Consider the following 24,050-nt stretch of genomic DNA (forward strand, 5'->3'; position numbering starts at 1 on the left):
TCTACCTGACTGGCTGTGGTGTCCCCAGACCCCACTTACCTGTCTTTGTGTGTAAATAGCTACCAATGCACCCCCATCCTGCAGTTGCAGCTGCAGCAGTGGCAAACACTAGCAGTGGCACTGCTGAGCTACAGCCCTCTGGCTAGTAGCTCTTGGGAGAGAGCAACCATCTTTAATAGGGGCAGTAGCCCTGCCAACAAGATGCAACATCGGGTCCCTCTGACCACCAATGTGGGCTCGCCGCCTTCTCTACCCCTGGCAGTAGAGCCCTCTGCTGCCTCCATAAAATCCAGCCTGTTATTTCTCAAAGTGCAGGCAAAATTGGGGTTGCCCAATTTTTTAAAACCTGATTTTCTTAGCCCTTGCAAACATTATGCAGGAATGCAAATCTACATATTGTCTTGAACATACTAATTGAAAGCAAGTATGTAAACATCCAATGCAAGCTACTAAGGGTATATAAAAATAAGCAATGAGCAGTAAACAAAAACTATCAATGAGATTGTCCATATATTTTCAATATTGTTTTCAAATGTTATATTGAATTCCTAAAAAATGTGACAATAGATATTTTTAAAATGACAGTTTCCAGATAAATTATACTTACCTATATCGTGACATTTGTGTATTTGAACGTTTTCTGATGGAAATCCACTCTAAGAATTCTAGAGGTTGAGTTCAAGGATTTTCGAGAGCTGTCACCATCACTTTTATAAGCAAACTCCACGAATTAGGCTACAACTGCCATGAAGTATCTGTGTTTACAATTGACAGCAAGGCTTGCCATTTATGGAGTGTGAGAACACCTGCAATTGCAGTCCAACCACCCATACCCCTCCCTCTTCATACATTCCCAAGCCTGTCAAGTGAAGCAGAAGTGAAAATTTACGCTTCAAAATGTTGCCATTATTTTATTTTATTCATTTTTGTAATATATTTCAAATCATTAAAGTAACAGGTTCTGAACAAAAAACTGAAATTCCTATTGCTGAATTTTTGGTATAGAATAAGATGTTAATTAGTTAAATCTTTTGTTACGTCTTATAATTCTTCATCCTCAGCATAAAAGTCGACATGATAAATTGATGGAATAGCCTTTCTAATTGATATGCCAGATGAACAGTTGGGTACTGGGAGACACATGCATAGACAGATTGGTTGATTTTCTGACATTACTGCAGTATGTGAGAAGAACAAATGCATTTAGCTGCATGGACAGAGAATCAGGAACCGATTAGAATCACCGAAGCCATCGCTCTCAAATTTTGTCCATTCTTTTTAGATGCAATCTACAGCCTAACAATAATCTCACACCCCATTCCCATCTTGTAATGATGGATCCTCATCATTGGACCTCTGTTAGAAGCAGATTAAAATGTTCAGAAGTTTAGGCCAAAATATTTATTTTTGTTTTGGTTATTGTCCACCCTTCTTTATTTTGTTACCAATGGATTTCCTGGGTTGCTGCCAGTAATTCAAAGGATACATGCTTTTTAGAGGATATTTTACTATGTAATACATTATATATTAGGGAATACATTGAAAGTATATTCAAGGTTAAACTTGGATGTGGATAATGAATTAGCAACTGGAAAGGAAGCAGTGACTCTCAATACTTTTTTATGCCTAGTGCAAAATCAGTTTCCATAGACAAACAGAAACTTCTTACTAAGCAGAATGTGGCCTTACCTAAAGCATCTAGGATATTAAACCTCTGGATAAATCAGGAACTCTTCCCATTAAGGTTTGTTCTAGAAATGGATTTGAACAGCAACATACACTCCTGATTTCACTGGGCCAAGCTCAGATTAAAAACTTCTAATTTGTATTTTTAAATTAAACTGAAGCAAGAACAAATCAGCGGCTTAAAGTGGTTACCCAATCTATGTTTGGCCTCATCATAGAGGGGACTGCATAAGACCAACATAGTTTGGTGAGTGCCGTATGGAACATCTCTGTTCAGTCCTCAAGTGTAATTTGGCTTGCCACTTCAATTCCTTCTCTCATTAGTACTTTGACTATTCAGTCTTTGACCTCCAAAACTATTCAAATAAAATCTTCAAGAGCAATATTTCAGTCTGAATATTAAGTTCAATAAATTCTGATCTGAATTTTCTATTCCATATTGTTAGAATCATATTTCTCAAGACTGACATTTTACAAAATGGAAGGACATGGCATGATCTGGATGCTAACCTGGGATTTTTGTTTTAAAAGAAGGTCATAAGTTCACCTTGGAACTGCCAACAAGCAGGCCTCTTCCAAGAAATCACCTGACCTATATGGTACTTGAGAAGGAGTCGTTTGTTTGTGTTGAACTGCAAAGAACTTTAAGTAATGAAAAGCTGGGAGACAAAAAGGCAATCACATGGCAGAAGAAAAAAACTTAAGTTGTGAACCTGTTAGTTTGGAAGGTAGTCTTGTTGGCGAATAAGCTGGCCAAAGAAGCCTGCTTCAACTGGCTCCCTCCCTCTCTCTCTCTCTCTCTCTCTGCCTTGCCTAAAATTGTGTGTGGCTATCAACCTGTAGCCAGAGAACCCTCATCTGAGTGTAACCAGCCTGCATTTGGACCTGCAAAGCTGAGATCAGTGATGAGAACGTCCGGGCATCTACCAGGACCAGCAGCCTGTTGTCACACAAGAGAACTCCAGGTCGACAGCATCAAGACCCTGCGGACTTTATCATTTATAATGCCCATCCTCCAAAGCCCATCTCTGTAGAGAGACTCTATCTGTTTGTCCTTTGTTTATCTGTGTGTGTGCTGGGAGAATTCTTTAGGAAGAGATAGATTGCTTTGCTTCCTGATTACAATGGTGTGTTAACCAGTACTTGCAACTTGTTAAAATAAGTTTTGTTTTAAAATAAATTAATCATTCTTAGTTTTTGAAAGAAGCCTGGTCAGAGTCTCTTTTCTTGTGGGTACTAGAGGTATAGGTACACAGTTGGCCATTTTGGTGAGAAACTTAAAACATTTAAATTAATAGTACGGCCTGCGGAGTAGTGGGGCTTGATAATTCATGCACTCCTCCCATCCCGGTCGTAACAATATTCTACATTTGTCCTTCAGGTGCCTCCATTTTGAAGGTTTTTGCGTGCCTCTTTAACTGCCTCAGGTTTTGTCAAATCCTTTTTCTCTTTGGCTTTTCATCGCTCAGTGAAATGATGTTCATATCATCCATAACAATTCTATTTAGGCTGGTTTGTTTTCAGGCCATCACATCTATTACTCTCTGCAACATGCCAGCCAGCGTTCCTGGCTGTATATTTACCCAGTCATTCTTTACCTTACCCCCACCTTATCCTTCCTTTCTTCTCCAACCTTCTAAAAGGGCTTCCTTCTGCTTTCTAACTTTCATGGAAATTTATACACACAAGATTAGCCAGTCTTCTCTTTTCAGACGCAGATCAATCTTCTATTTTATTTCAGATTTCCAGCATTCTTTTTATATGTACACAATTAAAGCTCTTTCCCGGATCAGGAAAGGAGAGGCTGGGAAATCATGGAACCCATGCACATGCGAAAGAAAGTGTGGACTGCATGTTTCAACTGGGACAGAATGGGAGGAAGCCAGGTATGGTGGAGCCTGGATTTGGTACTTAGATTCCAAAATCTCTCACCTCCTGAGAGGAGGCTGAGTTATACTTGAAAGGGATGAGGCTTGGGATTGGCCTGGCATCTGGCGAGGCCCAGCATTCAGGAACACTTTGGATTTCATCTTTAGGAGTACAGGGAGGGTGGACCCAAATAGGATCTACGTCTACTTGACATGTGTGGGTGGAAGAGGCTTGAGATCCATCGGTATTTCATATGAGTAGATTAAGAACACTTGGGATCCAGAAACCTATACGGTTGCTAAATCTTTCTTGCACTTGGGAGCAAGCTGAGGGCCTGGCATGTGAAACCCACAGTCAATATGTGGGAACACTGGCGGATATTAGATCTTAGCATTCAGAGGTCCAATAGTTGGGAGCACTGGGTCTGTGGCATTTGTGCAGTCTAGGATTTGGCAATACTGAGAATGAGGGATTTGACAGCACTTTTTTTTTGTGGGGGAGGAAAGAGTTTGGTGGAAGTGGGAGAGGGCCCTGGTATTCGGCAAATTTCTTGTCTACCATTATTAAAACAATCTTGGATTTGGCAATATTGATGGGATGGCAGTGAATGGAAAGGGTTTAAGATTAGCCATCAATCGCTGGAGTAGATTGGAGGGGAGTCGGGGAGGTTATCTGGGATTTGGTAGATCTGAGGAAATGGCTAAAGCACCTGGATCTTGGGAATACTGAGTTCTGGTACTTGCCAGCACAAGTAGAGGGAAGGAAATGTGCAAGATTTTCTAGCATTGAAGGAGCAGGATCATGGATTTGGCAGCAGTTGGACAGGGTTTTGGATGTTTGCTAGCACTGGAGATAGCCATACAAGGCTATGGGCCAAGTACTGGAAAATGGGATTAGAATAGATAGTGGCTTGATGACCGGTGTGGACATGATGGCTGAAGGGTCTCTCTCCGTGCTGTAAAACTCTATGGCACTATGGAGATATAGGATCTGCCTCTGGCAGTTATGGGGAGGATCTTGGGGCAGCAGTAGGGAATCTGGCACTGGTCAGGATTGATAGAGCAACAATGTTTCTGTACTTTGCCACTAAGTGGAGAAGAATCTGGGATTTTGGTTCTGTGCAAAAGCTTGGCCATTATGTTTGATGTTCTGGTGGTTGCCCCTATAAAACAATCATTGTGCAGAGAGAGTTTTAACAGATAGTTAAAGTCAAAGTTCTTCAGTTGGCCTATGCTTATAAAATGTGGCAAGATTTTAATCTCCCTGATAGCTGGCTTGAGGTTGACGGAAGATTTTTAAATATATACAGATTTTATAATTGGTTCAGTTTATATTTGACTGACAACTGATTTTTAAATTTGAGTAGCAAGCTATTCAAAATCCAAGATTGTCCCAATAAACCATTTCCAAGCAGATACAAAAGAATGTTTGCATGGAAGTAAGTTGCAGTTGAAAAATAATGTTAATAGAGCAGTTTAAAGACTTGAAAGAAAATAGTTTGAGAACATCAGTTTTGAATCCTGTTTTAAAAGAAGGGAAATACTGTGTGTATATATTATTATTCTTTCCGCTGAAGAAGACGGATGAGAGTTTCCACTGTAAATGTTTAATTATTTGCAATTTTTTTATTTGTATAGAATACATTAAGTTCCATTTCTTAGATGTTAAATGAAGTTTACTGTGGAAATCCTTGGTAAACAGCCATGACTCCCCTGTACTCTCGCCTCTGAGTCAAAAGGTTGTGGATTGAAGTCCCACTCTGGAAGTGAAAGCACAAAATCTAGGTTGACACTTCGATGCAGTCTATCAAATGAGACATTAAACCAAGCCACCTCTCAGGCGAATGTAAAAGATCCCATGGCATCATCTCAAAGAAGCGTCGACTATTCAAAGGCATTCTCCCTGATGTCCTGGCCAATATTTATCCTTATTGTAAATGGTAAACAGATTGTTCACCATTATCGCATTGCTGTTCGTGATAACTTGCAAATTGGCTGCTGTGTTCCTTATATGAAGAAAATGACTACACTTCAAAAGTACTTCATAGACTGTAAAGTGCCTTGGGGGCATCCTGAGGTATGAAAGGGACTATAATTGTAAGATTTCCTTTCTTTGCTTTCTCATCACTTTTGAAAATTGAAATGAGATATTGTTAATACACAACAACCAATAGATAAAAGTAATTACTAAATGGGATTTCAGGTCACCATCCTGAGCACATTTCTAGAAGTTGACCTAGATGTCAAGGCAAAATAGACATTCTCAAGAGTTTAGAAGCCACTGTTGGTTGCAATCTAAAGTATGAGTCAAATAATTTAGTGCAATAAGTTTTCAAAGTGGCATAAACATAAAAGCAGTACTGTTGGGTTGGGTTCTGGAATTTGGCAACAGTGGTTTGGTGGAGGAATATGACGCTTGATAACTGGGGAGAGGATCTGAGATTTGGCAGTACAGGGAGATTACTGGGATTAGGGAGCATTTTGGGACTAGTCAAGGAATGCGAGTGTAACCCAAGAACATGAGAGCAGCAACAGCATAGGAAGAAGCTACATTAGGAAGTGAAATGGCACCTGCAACCACAGCAGTAGATTAAAAAGCACTACAGCCACGGTAGTATCAAATGATGGCCACAATAGAAAGACATAAAGTTGTCATCCCAAGAATGGATACCATCTTCATGGCTGCATAGAAGGATAGAAAGTGGTTCGTGTGAAATCTCCTGATGTCAGTGCCTCTTCTACAGCAAGGTCTACAGCCTGATATACAGTCTCTGTCCCAACAGTAAACTACGTTTGCTCCCATTAAAGCCTTAGCTGCTTTCTGTGCTCTTGATGCTGCTGCCTTGAAGCATATTCAGTTATTTATCCTTTTGCAGACATGAGAAAGGGAGACTGAACAAGGGCAGTAAGTTTGCCATGTGCAAAACCTAGCTGAAGAATGCAAGTTACAGGAAAGGAGCAAAACTTGAGCCCTATTTTTATGTTTGTAATATTATAAATTGCATGTTTTACCTGTATATGGTGGATGAAAAAATAGCATGCCAGCTAAAAGAAATTAGCAAATAATGTTTTGATTGGTTCACTTTTCCAGCTTGTTTTTGATTGGGGAATGTTGAATAAGTTGGCCAATTTTGTACGGCTCGATATCTGTGACTGGCAGTTTTTCTTACCTGACTACTTCATGATTGATAGGTTTTCCTTGCTGTAACTTTTTTGAACAAAGCTCCATTATTTTAAAATTTATTTCCATCCATTGTTTTATCTCCACCTTTTAGCCTATTTTGATCCCTTTCTCCCTCCCGCCAACCCCACCCCCACTAGGGCCATCTGTCACTTGCTCGTCCTGCTTTCTACCTTTAATGTCACCATTAGCACATTCCTTAGCTAATATCACCACCGTCAACACCCCTTTGTCCTTTTGTCTATGACATCTTTGGCAATCTCTTTGCCTGCACCTATCACAGGCCCTCTATCCAGCTCTACCTGTACCACCCCCCTCAACCAGTTTATATTTCACCTCATTTCTATTTTTCCTTAGTTCTGATGAAGTCATACGGACTCGAAACGTTAACTGTATTCCTCTCCTCAGATGCTGTCAGACCTGCAGAGTTTTTCCAGCTATTTTTGTTTTTGTTTCAGATTTCCAGCATCTGCAGTATTTTGCTTTTAGCATTGCTAACCTGACTGTTTAATCTAATCAGATACTTGTGTGACATACACTTGCCACTTCTGAAAGCTCACACGTCATGATTCTCACAAGTCCATAGAACCATAGAAAATTTACAGCGCAGAATGAGGCCATTCAGCCCATCATGTCTGTGCCAACCAGAAAAAGATGAATAAAAAACTAGCCGTTCGTTTTAATCCCACTTTCCTGCACCTGGTCCGTAGCCTTGCAGGTTACAGCGCTGATGCAGACCCAAGTACCTTTTAAATGAGTTGAGCGTTTCAGCCTCAACCACCAATTTAGGCAGTGAATTCCAGGCGCCTTCTGCATGAAAACATTTTTCCTCGTGTCCCCTCTATTCCTTCTACCAATCACCTTAAACATGAGTCCCCTGGTAATTGAACCCTCAGCTAAGGGAGACAAGTCTTTACTGTCTACCCTATCTAGGCCCCTCATAATTTCGTACACCTTAATTAGGTCACCCCGCAGCCTCCTCTCTCCTAAGAAAAACAACCAAAGCCTATCCAATCTTTCCTCATAGCTGCAATTTCCAAGCCCTGGCAGCATTCTTGTAAATCTTCTCAGTACTCTCTCCAGAGCAATTATGTCCTTCCTGTAATGTGGTGACCAGAACTGTGTACACAATTCCAGCTGTGGCCTAACCACTGTTTTATACAGTTCCATCATTACATCCCTACTTTTGTACTCAATACCTCGTTGGGCCTGGGTCCCCCCTCCCTGGCCTGGGAGACCGTGCTCTCTCTCCCTCCCTCCCTCTCTCTCTCTCTCCTCTTTCTCACATGCCCACTCTCTCACCTGCGTGCTCTCTCTCGTGCCCGTCCACTCCTCCCCTCCTCTCTCTCTTTCTCACCTGTGCACCTGCTACCCCTCACTCTCTCTCTCTATCTCTCTCACATGCCCTCCCTTTCACGCGCACGTCCACTCCTCCCTCTGTCTCTATCTCTCTCTCGCCCGCATGCCCGCTTCCCCTCACTGTCTCTCTCTCTCTCACATACACGCCCTCCCTTTCTCTCACACGCCCCCTCTGCCCCTCTCTCTGACCGCACCCCCTCTGCCCCTCTCTCCGACCACGCCCCCCCTCTGCCCCTCTCTCCAACCGTACCCCCCCGCCTCTCCGACCTCGCGCTCTCTCTGCCCCTCTCTCTCTCTCCGGACACATGCTCTCTATGACCCTCTCCGGGCACGCGCGCTCTCTGCCTCTCTCTGTCACTGCCTCTCTCTGTCTCTGTCTCTCTCTCTCCGGGCATGCGCTCTCTCTGCCCCTCTCTCCGGGCGCGCGCTCTCTCTGCCCCTCTCTCTCTCCGGGCGCACGCTCTCTCTGACCCACTCTCTCTCTCTCTCTCTCTCTGGGCGCGCGCTCTCTCTGACCTCTCTCTCTGGATGCGCGCACGCGTGCGCTCTCTCAGGGCGCGTATTCTGTCTCTCTCTCAGCGTGTGCTCTCTCTGGCGTGCACCCTCTGTCTCTCCTTCGGCGGGCTTTCTCCACCCGCACGCTCTCCCCTTTCTCTCCCCCCCCCCCTTCTCTCTCTCTCCCCCCCCCCCCCCCCTCCCCCCACCTTCACTTGCGCATGCGCTCTATTGCTCTTGCCTGTGTGTGAGATGGAAAATCCTCAAAGATTTGCGAAAACACTGGAATTGCAGATACTTTTCTTGACTTTGTGTTTGCTTACCGCTGGCCTCAGCCTGCATAAGCTCAAGATATTGCAGATTCAGCTTTTATGTTTTATTACTCATTGTGCACATGCCACACAGCTGATTTTTTTTTTGGAAAGTGCATAAACAGGAAAATAAAATCACTCAGCCACATGACAGGATGTGTTTCAACATTGTTCTCTTAAAGTATACAATTGACAAAATGTCAGCAAACATAATGTTGCACGTACTGATGAATGATTGATAATTTAAGTGTTGCTGATGACAGTGCTGTCAGGTGGCACTTTCTCAGCAACAACCTGCTCAGCAGTGCTCAGTTTGGATTCTGTCAAGGCCACCTAGATCCAGACCTCATATGGACAAAAGAACTGAATTCCAGAAGTGAGGTGAATGAGCTGCCTTTAACATCAAGGTAGCATCAAGGAAGCCCTAGCAAAATTTGAAGCCAATAGGAATTGGGCTGAAAACTTTCCACTGGTTGGAATCATGTCTAGCACAAAGGAAAGATGGTTGTGGTTGTGGAGACTAATCATCTCAGCCCCAGGACATTGCTGCAGGAGTTTTTCAGGATAGTTTCCTAGGCCTAACCATCTTCAGCTGCTTCATCAGTGACCTTCCAACATCAGGTAGAGGTATGAATGTTCACTGACGATTTACTGAAACATTCTGTGTCAGCATTCAGCAAGATCTAAGCAACATTCAGGCTTGGGGTGATAAGTGGCACGTGACATTCATGCCACACAAGTACCAGGAAATGACCATCTCCAATAAGAGTGGCGCTCATCATTTCCATTTGATATTCAACAATATTACCATCGCTGAATCCCCCCACCTTCAACATGCTGGGAGTTATCATTGACCAGAAATTGAACTGGACCAACCATGTGAATACTATGGCTACAAGACCAGGTCAGAAGCTGTGAATTCTGATGTGAGTAGCTCACTGCCTCTCCAAAGGCTGTCCACCATCTACATGGCGCAAGCCTGGAGTGTGATGGAGTACTCTCCACTTTTTTGGAGCTGCATTCAACCAGGCAACTCTCAAGAAGCTCAACATCATCCAAGACAAAGCAGCCTGCTTGATTGGCACCCATTTCATCATTCTCTCCTTCCAGCACTGGAGCTCAATAGCATTGATCTTATTTTGGAAGGAAACTCCTTGGACAGTACCTTCCAAACCCACGACCCCTAACACCTCGAAGAAGAAGGACAGCTGATGCATGGGAACACCACAGCCTGCAAGTTCCCCTCCAAACCACATAGCACTAGAGAACTATGTTTTATCACCATCCCTTCTCGGTTACTGGATCAAAATTCTGGAACACCCTACCTATCAGCACTGTGGATATATCAACACCATATGGGCTGCATGGTTCAGGAAGGTGGCTCACCACCACCTTTGGGGTTTGGGCAGAGAGCAAGAGGTCCTTGGTCACACCATCTGCCGCTTGTTTATCATGCCAGATAGCAGAATAAGAGAGAGCTTGGAGTTGAAAGATGGCATAAGACAGGAAAATACTGTCATCCTCAATGCCCTCAGCGATAACAGATGTCTCAGAATCTGTTGTAGCTTGCCCCATGATGTGAACATCCATCTCCTCTGTAGGACTCAGGCGATGCAGGCATTCTTGTCCCCACATTCTGCTCTGTTCCTTTCTATTTTGTACCATCTTGCCTGCAAGAGAGTGGAACGGAGGTCAATGAGTGTGTACCACTGTGTTTGGGTGCTGTGTGTGCCATAACTGAAAAGCTGGAGGTATGTGTAAGCAGCGAGACTTTGTTGTGAGGCTGGAAGCATTGGTAGGTGGGTGAGGTGGAGCACCTAAATGTCAGGTATGAATCCCAAATGCCAAACACCAATGCTCGTAAATTGATTGGGATGTGGTCCATTTAGCAGTCTGAGGGGCTGATAGAGCTTTGGGTAGGAGGTATCGTGTGAAGATGCATATACTGATCTTGACCACATGTGTGAGGTCATTATATTTCTTGTGGTGTTGCTGTCAGATCCTCAGGGCCATATGCTAGGAGTTGACCTCCCGATGTCTGCTCCCAGTCACTTCTAAGCACAGTCCTTGAGGGACTCCTGATCTCCCGCAGAAGCATGGCACCTCTCCTCTTGTCCACCTCTACCACTAGGGCTTTCGGCACTTCATTTGTGACCATGGAACTCCCTCTCTACCCTGATGTTCCATTTTCCTGGTTTACAGTTGCAGCTAAAGTATTTACCAACAGCCTCCTGTAATTCAGTGCCTTTTCCCTTTAGAAGGTATGTTCTATTAGCACACACTGCTCGGCTCCCTGTAGCAATAAAGGCCAACATACCATTTGCCTTCCTAACTGCTTGCTGCACCTGTATGTTAGCTTTCAGTGACTTATGAACAAGGACTCTCGGGTCTCTTTGGACATCAACACTTCACAATCTCTCACCATTTAAGAAATACTCTGCATTTCTGTTTTTCCTACCAAAGTGGATAACTTCACATTTTTCCACATTGTATTCCATCTGCCATGTTCTTGTCCACTCACTCAGCCTGTCTAAATACCCTTGATGCCTCTTTGCATCCTCCTCAAAACTCTAAATGCAGGTGCAGGCAGCAGCGCAACAGACACTTAGCCCCACACTACAACCAGATAAACGTCAGCATGAAATTTGCAAGCTACCTACATCCACTTCATTTGGCATGAGGTGGTTTTGAATTACGACCCTCGTACCCAAAAAAAGGCTTAGACCAATTCTTAGCTCACTATATTGTTAATTTGATTTTTCTGAATATAAAACTTAGCATGCTTATTATTCAGCTGTATATTTGGATAGTGGAATGGCATGATAACTTCCTGCTGTATAGACAGAACTAACCTTGAAATTATTACCTGATATCGGGGGTAGGCAGAATATTGGCTTTGAGGCCACAATCAGATCAACCATGATCTTATTGAATGGCGGAGCAGGCTTAAGGGGCCAAGTAACTTACTCCTGCTCCTAATTCGTATATTGTATTTATAATCTTCCATAATCCTCCAGAGGATCAATTCCATGATATATACTGCATGAGTGCATGAAATACCACCTTGTAAATTTCACTAGTAAAATATTACTTCAATAATGATTTTAAGAGAAAAAAGAATACCCACGTATATTTCTCATTTTAAATGTCTAGGTAATTGAGTAAATAACAGTGATGGACTTTAGTGTACTGGGGTCTGTTTCATCACAAGCTAAAATTAAATTATAGATGAGATAAACGAGTTTTTTTTTCTTTTGAGTTCCAAATGCACACAGTGAAAACAATCTTATTTTAATAAAACAATTTTTTTCTGTTTGTGATTATGTTGACTGCAGCTGCAACTTTGCAAATAATTAAGTGAAAGGTGAAGTTGAGTGGAAGGTATATATACATGATGTGTGCTTTGTAAAGGTGCTCCAGTTAGTCTTTCATTCTGTCTGTAACCTAAGTTATAATATGTTGTGATATGGATTCCTCCATAATTACTCCAAAACATAAAATTATTACATGCCAGATTATTGTATCCTTTTACTTTTCAATATCGCAAAGGATTACAATGATGCTCCTCTTGTGACTAATCGATTTGTACCTAGTAAAGCTCAGCATTAGCTTTCTTTATCAACCAAGATATTGAGGATGACAGAGTGAATATTAGCCCAATCATGTTTTTTCTTGGTTCGGGCTATCATCTCAATCAAACAGCCCAATAAAGTTAGTATTTTCATTTAATTTATTTCAGGGGGCAGTGCTAGCAGCTGTATCAAGCCACAAGTTCAATTCTTTCTATGGAGACCCACCTGAAGAGCTGCCTGATTTCTCTGAAGACCCCACTTCCTCAGGTAAATTTTTCCATTCTAGAGAAAACCTGATGTTAAAGCTAATCCTGATGGAGCAAAATGCTGAAGCTCCACAACAAAAATGTAATTTTTGTATCTATTAAATCCATGGCCCAAATTTCCCGGTGTCCAGATTGTTGAATGTGGGACACAAGTTGAGAGATGTGCATCAGGATCCCACAGATCACACATGTGGAAATTGCCCGGGAAGTTTAAGCTTCCGGGACCCTACGTGAAAGTTTGGGGTCGGAGACTTGGATGATACGTGGGACTTATCTGCATACCCACCCTGGAAATATTACGCAGTTGAATATCTGGTCTAACTCAGTGATTAGCCAGCTAACTCAACTGAGCACCACAACTGATTCCCCACAACACCCCCCCCCCCCCGCCACTCAACTCTCAACATCCACCCCCCTCATCCCAATCACCCCCTCACAACCTGACCATTCACCCACTCACCCATTCATCTACTAATCCACTCACCCACTCGCTCGCCCACCCACCCATCCATCCATCGAAAGACTTGAGACTTTTTAAAACTTAAAATTGAATATGGTAGCTCACGTCGTAAAAATGGTGCATGTTTTCTTCTTCCCCGACTCTCCTACATTCACCAGTCTTCCACATGAAAGGCTTCACTGGTCCATTTCTGCTTCGGCTAAGATCAGAAGTCCCGGATGAAAATGGGTAGTATTTTTGGGTTGGAGATAACTCTGTGACCTGAAGGCCTTGGTCCATATTTCCTTATTGACACAGAACATTATCTTTAACCATAAATAATGAAAAACAGTTGTCGTACAATTATTGGGAAAGGAGGGTTGTGGTGCTCAGTTGAGTTACAGTATAAAACTGTCCCAGGTGGACTTGTGATTAGGATATAGATGAGGTTAAATCAGAAAAAAGTAGATTTCTGTTCATTCCTTTGTGTGTAACTCTCTCCATTTTATGTTCTATTTAATTTCCTTTCTAGGTAAAGATATCTTCCATCTTGAGCATCTCTTCTTTCCTTGTCGTTTCGTTCCCAGCTCCTCATCACACTCCCTCATTCTCAACTCCTCCTGTCCCACTACCTCTCCCTGTTTCTCCTATTCCCTCACACTATCTCCTCCTCAATCCTCACCATCTTCCTGTACACCCACTACCCCCTCCCTCTCCACTGCATCATCTCCCCCTCACTCTGCACCGCACCATCACTCCTCCCACCCCTTCCACTCCACCGTATCTGCCCACTCACCATTACACTGTCTCTTCACCTCTTGATCGCACCTTCTCTCCCCCACTCTCGACCGCACCGTGGCTCCGCCCACTGGACCATCTCTCCCTGGCCTACTCCACTGCACCGTCTCTCCCTCCCCCCACCCACTCCACTGCACCGTCTCTCCCTCCTCCCACCCGGTCCACCGTACCGTCCCTTCCCCCTGCCCACTCCACTACCGTCTGTCGGCGTCATCTCTCCCCCTGCCCGCTCCATCATACCATCTCTCCCCCTCACCCGCTGCACTGTAGCGTCTCTCACCACCCCCATCCTCACACCTGCCCCTTCATCTCCACAGAACCATCTCTGCTGTGCCACTCCCCCTCTGCGCCGCCGCCTCCCACACCCCCTTCCCCATCATGTTGTCTCCTTCCCCAATCAAAAGTGCAAATTTTCAAACTTGTTGCCATCATTTGAATTTGTATATTCAGACATAAGTATTCATTCCACACCCACTCTTTGCCCGTGTGGTTAGAGCCCTGTATCTGGTAATCTATAATTAGACGTTTATCGCTATTTTACTTCCTGTGTAAATACAATTTAGGTTTGAGCAGCAGTGCACTAAATTAACTTAGCCTGTGTTGCCATTTTGTTTTTGTGTGCTAATAATGTTGCTGGCTTTAGATTTTGTAATCAATACACAAAGTTTATGAAATCAAAGTTAATAGTGTAACTTGTAAACTGTGTACTAGCAGCAAATTGAGTAATCTCACTGTGCATGTCTTTGAAAGATCATTGGCTTGTGAATGGTATTGAAATAAATTATAATAGTGTGACAAAATGCTGTTACGGTTGGCAGTGAATTATTTGTAATTTACAGAAGTGTGCTAATGGTACCATCCCCAAAAGCTTAACCATCCCCAAAAGTATACTTGTATTTTTTTAAATATCTGATCCATTCAATAACAAAGTCCTTTCCTGAAAAATTGGTGTTGATTTATCTTCCCAGTTGTAACAATTGAAATGTCTTGCTTTGAAATTGTAATATAATAGTTACACTATTATGGTGGTTAAAAAAAAATGTTCATGGCTTATGACTTGATTTGATCGGTCCTGAAGTTATAACTGCTAATTTCTTATTTCATCGCTTATTTCATCCAATGTATCACATATGATTTGATCCATATAAGTAAGTTTATTGTCACTGATACCAGCCTTGATATCAAGGTAGGCATTCAGTGTTGCATACTACATTTTTCACCAGCACTTTGGTAGCATTTGAACACTGGTATGGATGTTCACAAATAATCGCTGTTTTGTGAAGTTTGGAAGTAAAAAACAACTTGTATTTTATAGGGAATTAGCTGATTGCCTTTTGTTTTATTTGTTTTGGTGGGGAGATGATGAAGTTAATTTTATATCAGACATTGGTTTCTATTCTTGCAAGAGATCAGATTGGTTAACAAGACAACTAAAGTTATGTCCAAACAAAATTGATCTAAAACAGCATTGTCCAATCAAAATTTCTGAGTAGCCACAGATATGGCTATGTTGATATCATTTTGGCCACGTACGCTATTTTTAAGCCTTGCATTCACTCTAACAGTGCAAGTAAATGTGCTGCACATGTGTACATTTAATTAATAAACATCTGCCATCGTTCAATAACCAAGGAAGTAAAATGCTTAATGTTTTTTAAAACTCATACGTTCTGTTTTTCATTTTACCATTTTACCAACAAAAATACAAAAAGATTAAAGTACACATGCATACATTATATGCCTCCAAGTATTGAGATTTCATACACGAGTGGTGTCTAGCATTCATTTTTAATTTACCACAGTAATCAGAAAGGCAATTATTTGTTCTGGATTCCCAATTAGCCATATGTGGCTAGTGGCTACTGTATTGGACAACACTAAATGAGAGCATTCATTGACCAGTGATGGCTTCAATCCTGAAATTATTCAGCAAAAACCTAAATCACTTCCATTTCTGTTTCAAAGGAATAAGAGAATTCACTCACAACTGCCTTCTAGTGTGATGATTTTTGAAAAGCTCTTAATGTTTCTTATTTATCCAAATGCTGCCCACTTACCTAGGACTGCTAGCTGCAGAAAGTAGGTATCTACTTGTTTCTCTATTTAAGGCATTTCGTACTGCATAAACTGTGTGCCTTCGTGTGTGTAAATTTCACTGTCTCTCCTTTCACAGGCATGGCACAGAGGAGATAATATTGAGTTTCATGCTGTCAATTCCTGACATATAAACCAATGTGCTTCACATCCTTTCTTTGCACTGTTCATTATAATCAGGATAGTTTTAATTGTTAACAATTGACTTAAAATAATATAAAAGCCAAAAATCTAAATAGAATAACGTTTGACCTAACATTATGAACCTCATGCAGTTTGTTCTGCATTTGATTGGTTGGTCAGATTTGCTTTGATGCAAGGCCAATGTTATGGTAACAAATGTATTACTTGACCAACTGATGTGTATTCACTAGAATTTATAATTTGGACAGAGCTAAGGATGAAGCCTTGTTTAAATTGACTTAAACACAATAAGCCATAAATTCACTACGATGTCCTGAATGTGTACATGTTGAGAGTCACACCATTCCCAAGATTTTATTTGGTGTTCGTGATGATGGTTGTACTGAGAAATGAAAAGTTACCACTTTTGGCTCTCTGTCAGCATCAGGCATTCCCAGGCCAAATATAGCACAGTCAGGTGCAAAGTAAAATTCAATTTACAGCGCTGTACATGGTGGTAATGTCAATCTAAAAAACACCCACAATTTTTCTATGTCAAAGTGTCGAATAAGTTTCAAGACTTTGCTGAACTAACAAGTTTGGGGCTTTGAATCCATGAATACTGAGAATTGCATTACCTGACTCATGTGTCAAAGAACCTCTACAACCACGATAAAGAGGAGGCTAATAGTAAGGACACTATTTGAATCCAGTTCCCAGCAACATAATAAGAACACAAGTTGAACCCAGTTCTCAAAAACAGAGAAGTGCAGTGACTCAGCTGCAACCCAGTTCCCCATTTTTATGATGTATCTAAGCATTTGATAATTTCAGTGATTAAACTATTTACTAAACTTAAGTTGGCTAAGTCCTGGATATTTGCCATTGGCAATGGCAGTGGGTTGTTGATATGTTTATTTCGTCCAAGGGAGCAAACCTTTATGAATTTTAGATTCAAATTTATATTTGGCCAAAGACTGCTTGTAGATTAACTATTTTGGGGAAGAACAGAATGCAAGGTTATTCCAGACCTGCTGATACAATCTGTTCACAAATTTGCCTACACTAAAAGCTGGGCAAAGCTATGACTAATTTTTGCAAAGCTGCCAAAAACCTGCTCATGTAATTGCACACCAGCCATTAAACACACTCTGCAGGGCAATGCCTAGTAGATTCTTGCAGTGATCTGTTCTAGATCAAAGAAAGTACTTTGTATTATTAAAAAATGCTGATTTCAGGCTAAATGTTAAGTCTCAAGTAAAAGAAAGATAAACAACAATTTCCATATATAGCACATCTGGGATGCGCAACAGAAATCTAATCAAACAAAAAACTAATTCTGAGACAAAGGTGCAAACAGCAGGGGCGATGAACAAAAGTTTGATCAGAGGTAGATTCTAAAGAGGGTCTTAAGGAAGGAGAGGAAGGTGGAGGGACATTAGGAAAGAATTCCAGAACTTGAGACCTAGAAGACGGAGGACAAAGTTGCTGATATTGATGCGAATAAAGGCAAAGCACAAGAGTCAGAGGGACAGAAAGTTTGCAGGGCGGGGAATTGTAGAGATAGAGGAAATTACTTAAGTAGGGAATGGCAAGGACATGAAACAATTTAAACGTGAATAAGAATTTTTAGCTTGAGGGGTGGGGGTCCAGAAGCCAATGTAGGTTAGCAAGGAGGAGGGCCAAGGCTGAGCAGCACTTGTGTGGATTGGGATACAGGCAGAAAAGTTTTGGATGAGCTGAAGTTAAGGGAAAGTGGAGAATGAAAGTCACCTAGGAGAGCATTGCAATAGTTGAGTCTGGAGGTGACAAAGGAATGATAGAAGGTTTAGGTGGAAAATGTGCTGAGATGGTGGAAAAAAAGTGGAAGTAGGCAGTATTTGTAAAAATTCAATGGGATCAAGAGTATGGTTGAGCAGGAGAAAATGTCTGAGGAGCAGAATAGAATCGGTGACGATGGTACAGAGTTGCGGCAGAGATCAAAAACAGATTTCTTTCCGATGTTTAGTTGGAGAAAATTGAAGACTGATGTTGGGAAATCAGTTTGGCAACATAGACACAATGGACAGATTCCAAGAAAGGTAGAAAGGTAAAGCTCTCCGCATACAAGGGGAAACTGGCCTCATGTTCGCAGATGATGTTGCCAAAAAGTGTCATGTTTATGAGGAAGAAATGAAAGACAAATCTTTGGGCACAACAGAATGGTGGTGGTGAAGCGGACAAAGATGCCATTCCTGAAGATGCTCTGCCTGTGAATAAGTAAGTACGGTGAAAGTGGAAGCAAGTGAGGGCAATTCCACTGAAGTGATCATTGGAGGTGAATGGTGTGGCTGTTTATATATAAGCTGCAAAGAGATCAAGGAAAATGATGCAAAATAATGCACCTTACAGTCACAGAAGATGGCAATGGTGAGTTTTCTGGGCATTTCATTACTGTGGCAGAAATGTAAATCTGATTGGAGAGATTCAAGCAGAAAAGATGAGCACAGATTTGAGTGGCCACAACACATTCAAAAACTTTGGACTGAAAAGAGAAATGGTCAAGGGTTATGGGATGGTGATAGAGGTTTTGAAAGTGAGTCCGATGTGGAGAGAACACATTTACAAGCTCAGCTAGCATGGGGAAGGGAAGTTGGATGACCAGTAGTTTAGTGAGAATGGGGTCACGGGTTAGGAGATGGGTTTCATGGATGAGATGAGCTCAGAGGTGGCATAAACGGAAATAAGAGAGAAACTGGAAATAAATCCCAGTTTAGACTGGAAGAGGTTTGACTTGTTGGGCAGGGGTTGGTCCATCTAGCTGTAGTGGTGAATAGCTAAACCAGTTGTGTGCCAGATAGGATCAAGTTTGTATACCTTGGATTTGATGGAGTGAGGATGGGAACCATACTGAATCATAAAATGATACAGCACATAAGGATGCCATTTGGCCCATCATGCCTCTGCTGGGTCTTAAGTAAAGGTATCCACTCCTCTTGCTTTTTCTGCAGAGCCCAATACATTTTTCTCTTCAAGTATTTATCCAATTCCCTTTTGAAAGTTAATTTTGAACCTGTTTCCACCACTCTTTCAGGCTATGCAATCTAGATTACAACAACTGAATTTAAAAAAAATGGTTCCTCAACTTATCTCTGGTTCCTTTGCCAATCTGTTTAAATCTGAATCCTCTGCTTACCAATTCTCTGCCACTGGGAGCAGTTTCTTCTTATTTGCTCCATCAAATCCCTTTGATTTTGAACACCCCTGTCAAAAGTCTCCTCTTAACCTTTTCTGCTGTAGAAGAACAATCGCAGCTTCTCCAGTCTTTTCACATAACTAAAGTCCCTGGTTGTATTCCATTAAATCTCTTCACCTCTAAGGCCTTACATATGAACAAGGAGCAGGAGTAGGCCATTCAGCCCGTTGAGCCTGCTCCGCCATTTAATAAGATCAAGGCTGATCTGATAGTAACCCACTCGCCCGTTCACCCGCTTGCCCGTCCACCAGCATTTACCCACTCGCCCGTTGACCAGTGTTCACTCATTCACCCATCCAGCAACATTCAGCAGCACCACCCGTGCAGCAGCGTTAGATATACATGTAGTCAAGAAGGTACATTTATGTTCTCAATCTCTCCCAATGATTCTGTTACCATGGTTATATGGTCTACTTAAGCTCTTCGATCACTTTGTTACTATATAAGCAGTGACCATTCAACTTGTCCAGACCCTCAGGACATGGATGAATGAACCCTAAACATTTCTTCAGTCCCTCAACCTTGCCATAGGCCTGCATCACAAAGCATCATCAATTAGCAAAACTGAACGTTGTTTTAACTCATCGCGTGCTGATTCCACACAAAAAAACAAAGTACAAGGGTAATGTGAACTCATTTGTTATACCTTCAAATTTTGGCCACACACGTAGTATTTAGAATGGAATAAGGTGCGGTATCCTCTCAGGGCACCACGTGTAACTAGCAGAAGCGTTGGTAGGGGGATGTGGATGGTGAGGAATGCAAGGAAGTGGTTGCCGGTTGGCTTTTGTGTAACAGATATATGCATGGGTATTCATGTCTGGAAAAAAAGAAAGCTGAGGGATGACCTAATAGAAGTGTTTAAAATTCTGAAAGGTTTTGATAGAGTGAATACAGAGAGAATGTTTTCACTTAAGAAGAGCATAAGTAGAGGCCATCAATATAAAATAGTAACCAAGAAATCCAATAGGAAATTTAGAAGCAAATTCTTTACCCAAAGAGTGGTGAGAATGTGGAACTCACTTCCACAGGGAGTTGTTGAAATGAATTGTATAGATGCATTTAAGGGAAAGCTAGACAGGCATGTGAGGGAGAAGGGAATAGAGAGTTAAAAGCTTAGATTTAGAGGAGAAAAGAGATGGGAAGAAGCTAGAGTGGAGCATTAACGCCAGCATAGATTGTTAAAACCGAATGGCCTATTTCAGTGCTGTATACATCCAATGTAATCCTATGAGTAGAGCAGCTATAGCAGATGACAGGATTAAGGAGGCCATGAAAATGCTAAGTATTCATATGGAGAGAGTGGTCTCAGGAGTGTAGTTAACTTCAGAGGAGAGAGGCTCACCACAATTTTCTCAAGGGAATTTATGGAGGGGTGGGCAGCAGATGCTGGCCTTGACAGTGATACATTTAAAAAATATCAAGATTGCAATATTGAAAACTAGAATCACTCACTGAAGAATGAGAAAAGAAGGGAGGATAGCTGAGTGAGAAGTTGGGGGGGTAATGAAGGACAATGAAGATTTAAAAGAAATGGTGAGAGCTGTGTAGCAAAGTGACAAAGTAGGATGAGAAAGTACCAGAGAGATAGAATGGAGAAACCAAAGTGTGATTTGGTAATGAGGGTCATACCTGCAGTTTGGTCAAGGCAGGTGATAGAAATTTTGGCCAGTTGGCAAGGCTTTGACATAGAGTAAGATGTTCTCATCCATGAACTAGGGTATTCAATGCAATCATTGAGCAATATGAGCATGGGTGCAAAAAGGCTTGTTCACAAGAAAATAGACGTTCTGGGGGGAAATGTGGAGATGATTGTTGGTCTACTGGAAGAATTCAAGGGGGTGTTGTAAGATGATGTGTGTAGCTTGGTAGGTCTCTCAGAGGTTCTGAGTCTTGCATAGTTTAACAGTATGTGTTTATTAACTACTCATAACTAAGACCTTATATTGTATATATGTACAAAGTTAGGAGCTGTCACCATGCTTGTCTCTTTACATGTCTGTCCAGTACAATACTGTCCTCTAGACTCAGGTTGTGTGTTCCTTTACATCACACTGTTGGCAGTACTGTACCCAATCCCATGTTAACCCTTTGAATGCCAGATCCTTATACTACACCTCCCCCAAGTCTTTATCGAACGTATTACAATGCATTCCTGTTTATCCAACATATTTACATTACTTTTTCTTCACCACCTCTCCCCCTCAGGTCTGTGTGTTTACAGGTTCAGGCAGTCTGGAGGCTTTATAATTATTCCAGATGTTGGAGGAGTGGTAGACTCTGTTGTACTGAGTAAACTTTGGTGAATAGGAAGTTGTTTTGAATGTCATTCTGGTGCTTAGTTGGTTGATCTTGATTCTTTTTTCATTCTTTGGAGTTGGACCGCTCCTTGTCAACTCCCCATCTGGTGTTATCGTGGTTATTGGTTGATCCCATTCCTTATGGGGAGAACAAGCTTGAAGCTCGTCTATAATGTTCACTCTGTCTTCCTTCATACATGCGGTTCACTGTGATGCATGTTGGGATGGAAGATATCTCTTCCAACTGTGTAGGTGTGACTTATCAACGGGCTCACCTTGAAGTTTCTGTGCAACAACATTCTTATTGGTTTGCTTCCTTGCCTCCCTGAAGTGTGCTGCAGTCGGTTGATGGCTGTTTCTTTGTTTTAGCATCGTTTGACTAATGATTTACTGGCCAGAGATTGAGGCTCTTCCTGCTGATTCATCTCTTGGCTGTCCTCCATTCTAGGTGTCGTGGTAGCCATCTGAGTGGTTGGCTGGTCTGACCAATGAGGAGCTTCTGGCACCTTCAAAGAAAATAGACAAACTGGCTCTGCAAAGAGTAAAGACAATTCAGAGCTGAAGTCCCAATTGAGAGTATCTTTTCTGTTGGGGCTCTCGGGAACGTGCAGTTCTGTGTAATCGACGACAAAGGTTGTTTTGACATCTTCTACCATTTTAAGAAGGTTCAGGGCAACACAGGCATCTCTGCTCAGAAGTGTGTCTGTCGCTCATTGCCAGAGACCTGTCTGCCACAGTTCCTTGTCTGAGAGGACTGTAATGCTGGCTCCCATGTCCAATTTAAAGTTTGTTAGAAGAATGAAAATCCCTGATATTTGACCTCACCCAAGAAGCACAATTATGTTTCCTCTTGATGTGGTATCTCAATCTCGTGAATCATTTTTGGATTATCTGTGCATCTATGTGTTAGCTTTGCATATCTTTCCGAAGTGTCCCATGCGGTTACAATTGAAACACTGTGCTGAAACTGACGGACATTGATCACACTTTTGAAACCGTTTGGCTCCACTGTGCTGGCCTGGTCACCTACCTTCTAGTAGTCGGTTAGAGTATTGCCTCCCTTGGCCTAGAGTGCCCCTGTTCCTCTGCTGTTTTATTAGCTGGACAGTGGGGGTTGCTTTGTATCATGTTTTGCTTTTGCCCTTTAAGGTGGATCTGTGCTGTGAATGGATTTCGGATTGCCTTACGAACTGGCCTTTTCAAGGGTCAGGTCTTCGTTAGCTTGAAGCGTGCCTGAGAGTGCATCATCCACCACTCCAACAATAATTTTGTCCCTGATTAGTTCTGATTTCAGGTCACCATAGTCACAGCTTTCACCATTTTGTACAGCTCATTAATGAAGGAGTCTACAGATTCTCCTAGCTTTTGGACACATTTATTAAACTTTGCTCTTTCAAGGATCTTGTTACTGCTCCAATTAAAATATGTCTCAAAAGGTTTTAAAACTTCATCAAATTTTGCTGAAGATTAATTGAATCTTTGTCTAGTTATATCATCGTCCTATTGGACCTACTGGATAAAGCAGTGTGTTAACTTGTTCAGCTTCTGTCTTTTTGTCTAGACCTGATGTAATCATGTATCTAAAGAATCTCTTTCTCCAAAGTCTCCATTTTTGTGACTGGTCTGGGCCTTGGATGAGTTCAAAACTGGGCTGGTAAGGTAGATTTTTGATCCATGGTCATTTAAAATTAAAACTGTGTACAGCTTTAAATACTGTATGGAAACGCAAGATGACACTGCAGTATGCTTCTTCTCAGCGAGGTTTCCCGCTCTTGTTGGTTTTGGCGGGATCCCACAGTAATGGGATTCGTGATTTCTGTGTTTTAAAATTTTCTGCGATTTTCCGGTTGTGAAACCATTGATTCCCGGCTATTGTTGCGCCTTTTAGCTGCTGATTATTTTTTAATTTAATTTGTCTTTTTGTTCAGAGCGAGCTGGTTCAAGCACTGACTGGGAACCCGGGCTGTTCACAGTACGTTTTAAAACGGCATTTTTGACTTGTTGCTGAATTAAAAGCTTTTTAAAACTCGTTCTAGCCGAGTTTTTTAGTTCACTCCTGCTAGGTCTCCTGACTCTGCACTCTTTGGGTATTGAAGCTGGACTTCCATGGGATTCAGTGGAGCCTTCTGCAGCGTGGAGTTATTTCTGCTTCCAATCCTGCTTTGGAGATTTTCTCTGGAGATCTCCTTCTGCACCTTTGCTTCTGGTGCTCTTTATCAGGTCAGAATGGTGTTTTTTCAATCTTCCAGGTTTTAAATTTCTTCTCCAGTTTTTCTGATAGCTGCCACCGTGTTGTAAGATGTTATGTGTAGTTTGGTAGGTC

At 42.0% G+C, this 24,050-nt stretch overlaps 1 protein-coding gene across 5 annotated transcripts in view; it reads left to right on the forward strand.

The window, feature by feature from the left end:
- caska (calcium/calmodulin-dependent serine protein kinase a) overlaps positions 1 to 24,050 on the forward strand; it is a 515,992-nt gene that overhangs the window by 329,471 nt on the left and 162,471 nt on the right. For all 5 annotated transcript variants that reach the window (XM_078559724.1, XM_078559725.1, XM_078559726.1 and 2 more), the window contains exon 10: positions 12,640 to 12,739. In XM_078559724.1, coding sequence (XP_078415850.1) covers positions 12,640 to 12,739 — 100 coding nt within the window. The remainder of the gene's footprint in view (positions 1 to 12,639; positions 12,740 to 24,050) is intronic.

Source organism: Cetorhinus maximus, chromosome 16 (genome assembly GCF_964194155.1).
Source record: "Cetorhinus maximus chromosome 16, sCetMax3.hap1.1, whole genome shotgun sequence".
Classification (NCBI taxonomy): domain Eukaryota; kingdom Metazoa; phylum Chordata; class Chondrichthyes; order Lamniformes; family Cetorhinidae; genus Cetorhinus; species Cetorhinus maximus.